The 13,282-nt window shown below is 49.4% G+C and overlaps 1 protein-coding gene across 5 annotated transcripts in view; it reads right to left on the bottom strand.

Annotated features, from left to right (window-relative positions):
• Nucleotides 1–13,282, bottom strand: part of PARP6 (poly(ADP-ribose) polymerase family member 6) — a 64,412-nt gene that overhangs the window by 2,443 nt on the left and 48,687 nt on the right. For all 5 annotated transcript variants that reach the window (XR_008311502.1, XM_053272883.1, XM_053272881.1 and 2 more), the window contains 2 exons: nt 4,707–4,786; nt 1,881–1,944 (listed from right to left, as the gene is read on the bottom strand). Coding sequence is in view for 4 of the 5 variants with exons in the window: in XM_053272883.1 (XP_053128858.1) it covers nt 1,881–1,944; nt 4,707–4,786 (144 nt within the window). In the remaining variant the exon portion in view is untranslated. The remainder of the gene's footprint in view (nt 1–1,880; nt 1,945–4,706; nt 4,787–13,282) is intronic.

Genomic DNA, 13,282 nt, shown 5'->3' with positions numbered 1-13,282 from the left:
TATGAAGCTGCCTTCTACTGAGTCCAGCCGCTGGTCCATCTGGCTTACTATTGTTTACTCTGACCAGCAGTGGCTCTTCTGGATCCCAAAGAGAGGTCTGTTCTGGGCCTTACTACCAGAGATCTTTTTATTTGGAGGCACCAGGGGGGACCTTTTAGAGCCACTTTCTAACTGGAGGTGCATAACTTGGGACCTTATGCACATAAAAAGTGTCCTCTGTCACGGAGTGGCGGTCCTTAGCCAGAGGCGCCAACTGCTCTGTCCTGATGAGGCAGTCCAGGCAAATGTCTCAGCAAAGTGAGTCAAGGAGGGCGTGACCGAGTCCTGAAGGTGGCTACCTCATAGTTGTAGATGATGCCTGAAGAGGAACTATTATCTTGCTTTCAAAAACCCCCACCTCCTTCAATGGCCCACTCCTCCTCTCCTTCACCAGCCTCGCCTTCTGGAACACACCAACGGCTTTCCCACAGCTGCTTATCACACAACTCCGTTTGTGCCACGTGGGCATGTGTGCAAAGGGCACCATTACGCAACTGTGCACAGGTTCCGTTACAAGGTACATGGAATGTGAGTGGCTGATGGAACTGAACCCATGGATACAGATTAGATGGCTCTGGGAAAAGAGCAGACCCATCTTCCTGGAGGTTGTCTATCGATCGATATTTGTCATAATAGGTCTACAGAACCTCCCTGCTCAGAGGAGTGGAGGTGTTTGGGTGGAGGGAGTGGGGGAGAACTTGCCCTGCTTGGGAGACCCCCGGGGGCATAAGGCTAGCTTCTGATGGGGACAGAGTGCGAGACTAGCTGGATCTCTCGTCTGCCCAGGTAAGACCACTCTTGTGCCCTTTTGCCTTTCTCTACATGTACATCCACTAACAGAGGGGCTCCCCACAGGGGCTACTGCTACTCAGAGCTCTCCTGCCTCCCCACACCAAAGCCATGCTATTTGTTTCCCATATGAGGGTCACTGGCTTGAAGCAGATGCATCCTCAGCTGCTGCAGGAGGGGAGGAAGACCCTCCCCTTGAAGAAGACCCTCCTCCGCTGCTCCTGATTGGCTGGCTACCTGCTGAAGCTCAGCCTGATTGACAGGGTTCAGAAAACGAACCCTGAGTCCTCCTTCCAAGTATAACCCACTTATAAGAATGAGACTTCTTATGAGTAATTCCATGTGGATGTGAGCCAGGGACGAGAATAGCCTGTCTCCCTAACGGTCGCACTGAAATTTGTGTATACATGGCACACAAATTTAAATATCACGGTTACGAGACAGGCAACTCCAGGCACTGGCCTACATCCAGATAAAGGTATGCATAAGCAGTCTTATTGAAATCAAAGGGACATGAATTACTTGATTAATTATTGAATTAATTACTTATCCTATTAATTTCAACTAGCTGAAGCCGCGCAGAGCATCTGCATGCTAGTACCTTATTGCGGGCGCAGAGAGGTCTGAGTGGGCCCCCGTGCGGCCCGAATGGCCATTTGGCTGGCAGGTGAGCCCAAAGGAGGCTGCACCGCCCTTCCCTCTGCCTGCTCAGCCAGTCTCCTCACAAGGAGGACAACCGTGGTCAGGCCACACACAGCACTCAAGCAGGAGCAACAGCTGGGCACTGTCTGCATACTCAGCAGTGTCAGCTCACACGGCCGTTTTCTCTCCCCCCACCCGCCTCCGCCTGCCTTATTTCCCTCGGCTGCTGCCGCCACTGCCGCTTTCTCTCAGCCGGCCGGCTGGCCGCCACTTTCCAGCCTTCCTCTCCCTCTCCTGGCAGCTGCTCGTGAACTTTCGCAAGAGCACTTGCTCAGATCTGAACAGACCTGGAAATGAGGCTGCTCTGAGAAGAAAGGAGACACTGGCGGACATCCCTCCCTCTCACTCACCTTCACAAAGTGCGATGCAATTGAGATTGCGACTCTGCAAGAACCTGGACTGGATGGAACGAGTCTGCAGGCAACAAAGAACAAGAGTTACCCCCTCTCTCTTTGGGCAGGAGCATCACTGGCTAAATCATTAACACCTGCACCATTAGCAACCCACGATGATACCCGCCAACCACAAGCCATGTACTTGGACAACAAAGAAAAAGGCTGGCTGAGAGTCCTTGCCCAGACCTCGGGGTTGAACCATGCTGGTCTCTCATGACTTCTAAAGGCAGCAGGAAGGATGTGATCACCATAACTATCCCAAAACTCTGCTTCTGTCCCCTCTTATGTCACAGAGGCCCAATTCAGACATGCAACTGGAGTTAAGTGTGGCCGAGGTGTCAGTTCTCAACTCCAAATCGTGCTGCAGACATTCACCAAACCGTGGCCAGCCAAACTCCAGTTGAAGGGGAGGGGAGCCCCTTTCTGCTGCCCGGCTGCCGAGGCACATCCTCCGCTGCCTCTATGATTGGAGTTTGGAATAGGCATGGAACCGCGGTTAAAGCCGAGTCAGCATTTGGGCGTCACGTTTCAGCGGCAAAACGTTTCCAGGAGGCTGGGAACTAGGGATAGATTAGGGATTCTCTTGGTGTACCGTCCACCGCGCTGCCCAACTGACTCCCTAACTGAGCTGACGGAACTGGTCGCGGAGTTGGTGTTGGAGTCTCCTAGACTTTTGGTGCTGGGGGACTTCAATACCCACTTTGGGGCTGGCTTGTCTCAGGAGTTCAGGGGGGTGTTCTGTGGGTGGGGGATCCAGTAGTTTCCCCATTGTCATGGATGGACCACTACCTGGTTAAGGTTGGTCTCACAGCCGTAATCCACCCCTGCAGGGGTGGTGGGCCTATTAGGATGGTCCGTCTGAAAAGGCTGCTGGATCCAGTGGGATTTCAAAAGGCCTTGGAGGATTTTGACGCTGGTGCGGCTGGTGATTCTGTCGATACCCTGGTGGGAACCTGGAACAGGGAACTCAACAGGGCAATAGACATGATTGCTCCTAAAAACTGATTATCTAGACCCATTTCAAACTGGCTTTAGAGCTGGCTATGGGGTTGAGACAGCCTTGGTTGGCCTGATAGATGACCTTTACCGGGGAATCGACAGAGGCAGTGTGACTCTGCTGGTTCTTCTGGATCTCTCGGCGGCATTCGATACCATCGACAATGGTATCCTTCTGGATTGCCTGGGGAAGTTGGGGATAGGGGGCACTGCCTTGCAGTGGTTCCGTTCCTATCTCTCGGGTAGATTCCAGATGGTGGAGCTTGGTGACAGTTGCTCCTCAAAACAGGAGCTGTTATATGGAGACCCTCAGGGCTCCATTCTGTCACCAATGCTTTTTTACATCCACATGAAACCACTGGGTGAGGTCATCAGGAGGTTTGGTGCTGGATGTTATCAGTATGCTGATGACACCCACATCTACTTCTCCTTTTCATCTTCAGGAAATGGCACTCATTCTCTAAATGCCTACCTACAGGCAGTAATGGGCTCGATGAGGGATAACAAATTGAAGCTGAATCCAAGCAAGATGGAGGTGCTCATTGTGGGGGCTCAGAATCTGAGGGGTGAGTTAGATCTTCCTGTGCTGGACGGGGTTACACTCCCCCAGAAGGAGCAGGTGCGCAGCTTGGGAGTACTCCTGGACCCAGGGCTCACCCTGGTATCTCAGGTGGAGGCCATGGCCAGGAGTGATTTCTATCAGCTTCTGCTGATTCGACAGCTACGCCCATTCCTTGAAGAGGATGACCTCAAAACAGTGGTGCATCAGCTGGTAACCTCCCGGCTTGACTATTGCAATGCGCTCTACGTGGGGCTGCCTTTGTATGTAGCCCAGAAACTTCAGCTAGTTCAGAATGAGGCAGCCAGATTAGTCTCTGGGGCAACCCAGAGAGACCATATTATGCCTGTCTTGAAACAATTACACTGGCTGCCAATATGTTACCAGGCAAAATACAAAGTGCTGGTTATTACCTTTAAAGCCCTGAACAGCTTGGGTCCGAGATACCTTAGAGAGCACCTTCTTTTACATGATCCCCACCGCACATTAAGGTCATCCGAGGAGGTCCGTCTCCAGTTACCACCGGTTTGTTTGGTGGCGACTCAGAGGCGGGCCTTCTCTGTGGCTGCTCCCGGGCTGTAGAATGCACTCCCAGCAGAAATTCGTCATCTTAATTCTTTACTGACCTTCAAGAGAGCCCTTAAAACCCACCTGTTTGGCCTGGCCTTTCAGGGTTTTTAATTAGTTTTAATCGTTTTAATGCTAATCTGGTTTCCAGGGTTTTAATTGTTATGATAGTTGAATCGTTTTTTAAGATGTTTTAATTGGTGTTAATATTTATATCTCTGTTTTAATTGTGATTGGTTTTAATGGTTTCTGTTTTTAATTGTAAACCGCCCTGAGCCATTCCGGAAGGGCGGTATAAAAATCGGATGAATGGATGGATAAATAAATAAATAAAACTTCAGTTGTCGGCAGCGAAACTTAGCAATAACTGAAGGCTCCAACTGGAGTTTGACGAGGCAAACCGGAGTTAGCATTTGGCCCGTAACCGTGCTTTCGTGAGTTCAGGTGCACAGCCCTCAGACTAGTAGCCATTGATAGACCTCTACTCCATGAAGTTATCCGAATCCCTCATAAAGCCATCCAGGTTGTTGGCTGTCACCACATCTGAGAGATGCCTGTGGAATTCAGGGGCTGCGGACCCAGAATTTCTGATAAGGCAGGAAGTTTCATGCCTGTAGGGGAGCGGGGGGGGGGAACCCCAAATAAAACCACATGTTTACCTGGGGGATGGTGTTCATTCGGTTATACCTCTGCACGAGCTCATCCTTGGAGGGCATTCTGTGTTGCCCTTTCCCCATCCCTGCATTGGAAATAAAGAGCGTGAGGAGGGACATAATAGAACGCTGGACACTGTTCGCAAGCCTGTTCGGAGACGGTGGTGTCAAGTGGGAGGAGAAAAACCTGGCCACAACCACAATGGCTGTGGATGATGGGGTTTGTAGTCCAACATCGGGGGGTAGGGGGACACACAGGTTTGAGAACCCTCGCATGAAGGTTGCTGTGCAAAAACATACATTCAGTCACAACAGCTAGAAAGCCGGGGCTGATTTACGGCACTGTGTGTGTGTGGTTAAACATTAACCCTGTTTAATATTTAAATTACTCTCCCACTGCTTGAGAGCTTGGCCAGGTCTGTGGGTTGCAATGCGGCAACTTAGTCTGGGAGCTGTGTGGATCCTAATCACAACTGCCCCTTTTCAGAGCCTCATGATGAATACCCACCCAGTGAAGAGAGGAAAGACCATCCCTTGCCCACTTTACAGTGAAGAAACCAATAGCTAAGGGCCCAACTGCATGTCTGTCTCCCCCAAGCATCTCCCGGATAACACAGAATCCTAGAGTTGGAGAGGACCATCTCGTCCAGCCCCCTACTTGGCGTAGGAGATCCAGAGCTAGAGAATCCCAGCCAGGAGGCTGTCCGGCCCCTGCCTGGAGAGCCCACCGCCCAGGGAACTGGTTCAAGTGCTGATCTGCTTTCCCAGTTGAGAAGTTTCTCCAACTAAAATCTGCCCTCTTATAAGCAGAGAGGAGAGCTGGTCTTGTGGTAGCAAGCATGACTTGTCACCTTAGCTAAGCAGGGCCTACCCTGGTTGCATATGAATGGGAGACGTGATGTGTGAGCACTGTAAGATATTCCCCTCAGGGGACAGAGCCGCTCTGGGAAGAGCATCTAGGCTCCAAGTTCCCTCCCTGGCATCTCTAAGGTAGGGATGTGCGAACCGGTTCGGATCCGAACCGGTTCGGGTCCGAACCGGTTCCGGTTCGGAGGTTCGGATCGAACCGAACCACCCCTGGTTCGGTTCGAATCCGAACCGAACTGGGGGTGGTTCGTTTCGAACCGGTTCGGACCGGTTCGGATCGGTTCGGAAAGCTGAAAATTGGTCAGATGGTAGCTGGCACCCAGGGGTACCTGTCACCCAAACCCCAAAGCAATCGGACACTCGTACGATTTTTTATGAATTTTTGAAAAATATTTTTATTTTTCTCTCATAGGATATAATGGGACCCGAACCAGGCCATTATTTCTTATTGTGGAGCACTCATGGATGCCAACAACCATGCAAACCCTGAAGCAATCAGACACCCCTATGATTTTTTATGAATATTTGAAATATTTTTAATTATTTTTCTCATTGAGTATAATGGGACCCGAACCAGTCCATATCCCCTGTTGTGGAGGACCTAGGAGCACAAAAGCAGGGTGGGTGGTAGACAGGCACGGGTGCCTACCACCCAAAAAATCTCAAGGCAATTGGACACTCCTCTGATTATTGGTGAATTGTTAAGTGTTTTTGAATTCCTCATAGAGAATAATTAGGATTGCAGCAAATGTATAGCTTCACATCGGGGGGAAAGGGGTGTCATAGAGTGCAGTGTGGTGGGTGGTAGTTCCTAGGGTGGGCAAGGAAGCTATCAGAATTATTTGAAAGGAATTGGGCAAAGAGGTGATTTTTAAGTGATTTTTGAAGTTTACGCGTCTTTAAGGTTTTTCCTCATAATAAGTTATAATGGAGCTTTCAGCAGCCCTATAAGTGCACATGGGGGTGCTGGGGTGGCCCAGAGCAAGTGGTGGTGTAGTGCACATAGGGTGCCAACCACCCCCATGGGTTTCTAACCCATGGGGTACAGGGATCTCTGGTAGGGGCACCCCCATGGGTACAGGGTTCTCTTGTTTCTGAGGTATTGAGTGTGGATTCTATGATAGCAAATGAGATTTTCAATGAGACACCATCAATCCACTCTAATATGCTATCATAGAATCTACACTCCGCCTCCTGCTTCTTCTCTGTGTGTGTGCTTAGTAGGGGTGTGCAATTCAGGATTTCGGGTGATTTGGCTCGGACCCGAACCGAATCACCCCTGTTCTGTTTTGTGCCCAAATCTGGGTCACCCGAATCACCCTTGATTTGGTTCGGATTTGGATTTAATCCGAATCTGAATCCGAATCGATTCGGGGGGGTAAAAAGGGGCCCAGGGGCAAAATTTTGGGGTGGGGTGGTAGTGCCCAATGGGTAGAGTCTACCACCCCAATTTCAGGGGGATTGGGCAAAGGGCTGATTTTTGGTGAATTTTTAAAGTTTTAGTGACTTTGGGGCAGTTCGGGGGCAAAGCATGGGATCTGGGCAAAAGGAGTGGGGTGGGGTGGTAGTGCCTAATGGGTGCAGGCTACCACCCCAATTTCAGGGGGATTGGGCAAAGGGCTGATTTTTGGTAAATTTCTGAAAATTTCATATCTTTGGGGCATATTGGGGCATATTGGGGCAGAAAGTGGGGCCTGGGGCAGAATAGTGGGGTGTGATGGTAGTGCCTAATGGGTGGAGGCTACCACCCCAATTTCAGGGGGTTTGGACAAAGGGGTGATTTTTTGAGAATTTTTGAAGTTTTAGTGACTTTGGGGCAGTTTGGGGGCAGAAAGTGGATCTGCCCCAAAATAGTGGGGTGGGGTGGTAGTGCCTAATGGGTGGAGGCTACCACCCCAATTTCAGGGGGATTGGGCAGAGGGCTGATTTTTTGAGAATTTTTGAAGTTTGGGTGTCTTTGGGGCAGATTGGGGGCAGAAAGTGGATCTGCCCCAAAGGAGTGGGGTGGGCTGGTAGATAGTGCCTAATGGGTGGAGGCTACCACCCATCCCCAATTTAAGAGTGATTGGGCAGAGGGGTGAATTATGGTGAATTTATTTGTATGAGGTTTGTCTTCATAAGGTGAAGTGTGCTAAATTGATTACTTCCTCATATTATTCATAGTAAAGGAAAGTGTGAAAAAGTGAAAGTGGGGTCATGAGAGTTGTTTAATTGAAAAATATCTCATTTGCTATGATAGAATGAGAATTCACACCTTTTCTATTCACCATAATTCACCCCTCTGCCCAATCACTCTTAAATTGGGGATGGGTGGTAGCCTCCACCCATTAGGCACTATCTACCAGCCCACCCCACTCCTTTGGGGCAGATCCACTTTCTGCCCCCAATCTGCCCCAAAGACACCCAAACTTCAAAAATTCTCAAAAAATCAGCCCTCTGCCCAATCCCCCTGAAATTGGTGTGGTAGCCTCCACACATTAGGCACTACCACCCCACCCCACTATTTTGGGGCAGATCCACTTTCTGCCCCCAAACTGCCCCAAAGTCACTAAAACTTCAAAAATTCTCAAAAAATCACCCCTTTGTCCAAACCCCCTGAAATTGGGGTGGTAGCCTCCGCCCATTAGGCACTACCACCACACCCCACTATTCTGCCCCAGCCCCCACTTTCTGCCCCAATCTGCCCCAATCTGCCCCAAAGACATGAAATTTTCAGAAATTTACCAAAAATCAGCCCTTTGCCCAACCCCCCTGAAATTGGGGTGGTAGCCTGCAACCATTAGGCACTACCACCCCACCCCACTCCTTTTGCCCAGATCCCATGCTATGCCCCCGAACTGCCCCAAAGTCACTAAAACTTTAAAAAATCGCCAAAAATCAGAGGAAGGTCCAATCGACTTGAAATTTGGGTTGCAGGTAGAACACAAGGTCCCCTTTCAAACCAGCTATTTTTTGAGATCCGAACCGGTTCGGTTCGGATCCGAACCGGTTCGGATCCGAACCGAACCGGGGGGGTGGTTCGGCAAAACCAAAACCGAACCACCCTGGTCCGGTTCGGACCCGGTTCGGATCCGAACCGAACCGGGAGAACCGGTTTTATGCACATCCCTACTCTAAGGTAGGGCTGAGAGAGATTTCTGCGTGGAACCTCAGAGAAGCCACTGCCAGTCTGTGAAGACAATACTGAGCTAGATAGACCAGTGGTCTGACTCAGTATATGGCAGCTTCCCATGTTCCTAACTTAAGCCCCTTGGGGCAGCAGCATACCCAACTTCCTAACTTAAGCTACCATTCAAGTTCCCCATGGACCAGAACCAACCATGACTTGGTGTGTGGGTGGCCAAGGTCAATTTTCAGTGTGTTAATTATTACAGTAATTCTTAAAAATATCACTGAAAGTGAGGTGGCTGAGGGCTGGGGCTGGGAGGAAAGGCCAGGGAGGAAGACGGAGGGTGGACGGGCAACACCCGGTCTCTACTGGCCAACTGCATTGAGCCATTGCTGCTCGTCAGCAGGACAGTCCAAGAGATCTTCATGGTTCCTGCCACTGCGATAGGATGTTCCTTGCTGGAGGCCAGCATAAAAGGTTCCTGCAGGCCAGATTTGCCCCCGCTGCAGGCCTTATGTTGGGCAGGCCTGACTTAAACCCATTAGATCTAGTCCTGCCTTCTAGGGCAGCAGATAAGAAGTCTTAGTCCTTTTCTGTGTGGCCGTCCTTTCGGTATCCTATGACCATTCAGTCTCCTCTTCTCCAGACTAAACATGCCCAGCTCCTTCAACCTTGTTTGCCAGACTTCTGCCCATCTTCCTTCTCCTCCTCCGCACTCAATTCCAATTTGGCTACATCCTTCTTAAAGCAGGGCACCCAGAACTGGACACATTAGTTCAGATGAGGTCTGACTAGAGTAGCATAAAGTGGAACTATAACCTTTTGGAAATTGTGGGTTCAATTGGAAATTGTGGGTTCAATTAATGTAACCTAAAATTGGGCTGGCCTTTCTTGCAGCTGCATCACACTACCAACTAATGTCCAATCCCGAAATCCTCTTCACATGTGCTACTGTCAAACCAAGTGGCAGCCAGTGGAAAGCTGGTCTTGTGCTAAGCCGGCGTGGTGTAACGGTTAGAGTGCTGGACTAGGACCGGGGAGACCCAAGTTCAAATCCCCATTCAGCCATGAAACTAGCTGGGCGACTCTGGGCCATTCACTTCTCTCTCAGCCTAACCTACTTCACAGGGTTGTTGTGAGGAGAAACTCAAGTATATAGTACACCGCTCTGGGCTCCTTGGAGGAAGAGCGGGATATAAATGTAATAATAAAAATAAAAATAAAGTAAAGAGTGCCGTCAAGTCGATTTCGACTCCTGGCGCCCACAGAGCCCTGTGGTTTTCTTTGGTAGAATACAGGAGGGGTTTACCATTGCCATCTCCCACGCAATATGAAATGATGCCTTTCAGCATCTTCTATATTGCTGCTGCCTGATATAGTGGGGGATTCGAACTGGCAACCTTCTGCTTGTTAGTCAAGCATTTCCCTGCTGCGCCACTTAAGGTGACTTGGTCTTGTGGTAACAAGCATAAATTGTCCTCTTTGCTAAGCAGGGTCTGGTTTGCCCTGGTTTGCATTTGAATGGGAAACTACAAGTACCAGCAATGTATGATATTCCCCTTAGGGCAGGCCTGCTCAGCTTAGGCTCCCCAGATGTTTTTGAACTACAACTCCCATAATCCCCAGCCACAATGGCCAATAGCCAGGGATTATGGGAACTGTAGGCCAACATCTGCAGGAGTGCCAAAGTTGAGCAGCTCTGCCTTAAGGGATAGGGCTGCTCTGGGAAGAGCAAGAATGTTCCAAGTTCCCTCCCTGGCAGCATCTCCAAGATAGGGCTGAGAGAGATTCCTGCCTGCAACCGTGGAGGAGCCACTCCCTGTAGACTATCCTGAGCTAAATGGACCAATGGTCTGACTCAATATAAGACAGCTTCCTATGTTCTATGTTCCAAGTATCCCATCCTATACAAAGACACATTTTATTTAGATTGCCGGTTGTTGTTGTTTTTTTAATCATATGCAAAACTGGGTATTTGTCTCTGCTGAATTTCATTTTGTTAGTTTCAGTCCAGTTTTCCATTCTATCGACGTCAATCTGAATTGTATGTATGTATTTGTTTATTTCAGCCCAAGGCCAGCATACAATCTGAATTGTATTCCGGTCTTCTAAGAGGTTGGCGATCCCTTCCAGTTGTGGGTCATCTGCAAAGCGGATTAGGATTCCCTCCACCACTGAAGACTCCTGGGCCAAGGGCAGATCTCTGCAACACCCCATGCAAAACTTCTTCCAGTTTAATAAAGAGCCATTGGGCCAGTTCAGATGGGAACACACCCAGAGCATGCCTGTCCCTCCTGATGTCACGGCAGGAGAATGCCCCCATGTGCTGTCAGGGTGTTCTTTCATTGTGTGGCAGAGTATTATTATTATTATTATTATTATTATTATTATTATTATTATTATTATTAATTCGATTTCTATACCGCCCTTCCAAAAATGGCTCATCTGAACCAGTGTTCCCTGGTTCCTGGTTCCCCAGTGTTCCCTGGTTCAGGTTCAGGGATTCCCAGATGCTGTTGACTACAACTCCCACAATCCCCAAGCAAAGGCTATTGCAGCAGGGGATGTTGGGAGTTGGAGTCAACAACATCTGGGAATTCCTGTTAGAGGGAACACTGATCTGAACCCACAGAACCCGGGACTGTGCTCCACCTGCATGAGAGCGACGGCCCCAACCCAGACAGTGGCTGCTAGACTGTGCAATGTTACATGCACAGTAGAACATAACCTGTGCGCAGTTGCACAAGAGCACACATTGTTGCGCGCGCACACACAAATTGTGCAGACGGACGGCTGCACTGTCACGGCACAACTGCCACATGTGTAACATTGTGCACTATGTCAGACACTGAACTTATAAGCCTCCCTCTACGCCAGGGCTGCTCAGCTTCGGCCCTCTTGCAGATGTTGGCCTACAATTCCGATAATCCCTGGCCACACTGCAGCTGGGAAATAGGGGACTTGTAGTCAAAAACCAGCTGGCGAGCCGAAGTGGAGTAGCCTTGCTGTACAACAGGAACTCTGGGGAAACACAGTGAAAGGCTGAAGCCACGTGGCCCGGCTTTCACCTAAGGTGGGGAAAGGAAAGGCACCTTGCCTTAGAATTACGGCTTCCTCTTTCACGCACGTACACAACACCACACTTCAACAGCCCTGAGATGATGGAAGCAGACACGACCGATTCCCACCTCTCCCGTGCAATGGCAGGAATGGGATGGATGGCACACCCGGCCTGCTTGCATTCATTCCAATGGTGCTATGAAGAATGTTGGGCCCACCATCAAGGTTGGATTAGACTTGGGACGAATATGCCACAAAGTATTCTCGAAGGATTCGTGTGGCGAATGGATGAGGTGGGAAATTCCAAGAATATCCTGCTGGACTTCGAATTACTCTCAGAATGTTCTCTGTAGTTTCATTTGCAAATCAAAAGTTAATCTGCACCTTTCTGAAAATCAATTACCAGCTTGGCACCAGGAATTAGTGTCTCTCAGCAGGGGGTGGGTGGGGGGCGGTTGAGTCATGCCTTCTTGGGAAAAGGCAGTTTGTTTTAAGGTATGGAAGTAAGACTATGTGTGTATGTGTGTATACACACACACACACACACACTTTAGTTAATCTGAGCATGGGATTGGCATAAGGTCACCTGGTTAACTTAGTGGTTGAGAAGGAGAATTGGACAGGGGTTCTTTTCCCATTGCTCTGAAGACCGTGGAGTGGCCATACTCAGATTTATACAAAGAGATTGGTACCTTATGACTCTAAAATAATATTGCTTCCCTGTGGGTTCCCAGCTGTGGTTGGACTCCAGTGCCCACCACTCTACTGTCAATCACAACAGGGCATGATGGAATTCAGAGTCAAAGGCCCAAATTGAGCAGCCATGCTCCAGGTCAGGGTAGGGTGGCCATCCTGAGGCTCACCGGCTGTGGCTGGATTCCAATACCCATCACCCTATCGTCCATCACAGCAGGGCATGATGGGAACTGGAATCCAACACTTGCAGGCGGGCCAAAGTTGTGCAGCCATGTTCCAGGACAGGGGTGGGTCCTCCTTCTCAACCACTAAGCTAACCAAGTGATCTTGTGCCAATCCCATGCTGAGATTAATCAAAAATCAAATTGATTAATTAAAAAAAACCCTTCTATATTCTGACACAAACTGCCTTTTTCAGAGAAGGCATGACTCTACCTCCCCTGCTGAGAGACACTAATTCCTGGTGCTAAGCTGGTAACTGCTGGTAATAACCAGCATCCATTCATATGTAAAAGAAGACAGATTTAACTTTTCACAGAACCATCATTGTGCCCTGAAGCACTAGGATTTTACGGATTCAGATCTTGGCTTTCTCTGAGAATATCCGTGGTTGAGAATTTACTGGTGCAATTTTATTCTTTTAGCCATTCTTTCTTGCTGAAGGTACAGAATATCTGGGGGGAGCTGAATTGTAGAATATTCTTTTCCAAGTCTAGTTTGGATGCACAGAGGGGGAACAAGGCAGGTGACCATCATATCTGAACGATCCCAGCTCCCGGCAGGGATGGGCTTAGCTGACACCAGACAGATTGTAATGCCATGTGGGTCCACCAGAGGGTGTGGAGGAACA

This window comes from Hemicordylus capensis, chromosome 10, assembly GCF_027244095.1.
Source record: "Hemicordylus capensis ecotype Gifberg chromosome 10, rHemCap1.1.pri, whole genome shotgun sequence".
In the NCBI taxonomy this organism is placed as follows: domain Eukaryota; kingdom Metazoa; phylum Chordata; class Lepidosauria; order Squamata; family Cordylidae; genus Hemicordylus; species Hemicordylus capensis.
The sequence above is the reverse complement of the archived record's forward strand: the minus strand, read 5'-3'. Positions and strand labels throughout refer to the sequence as shown.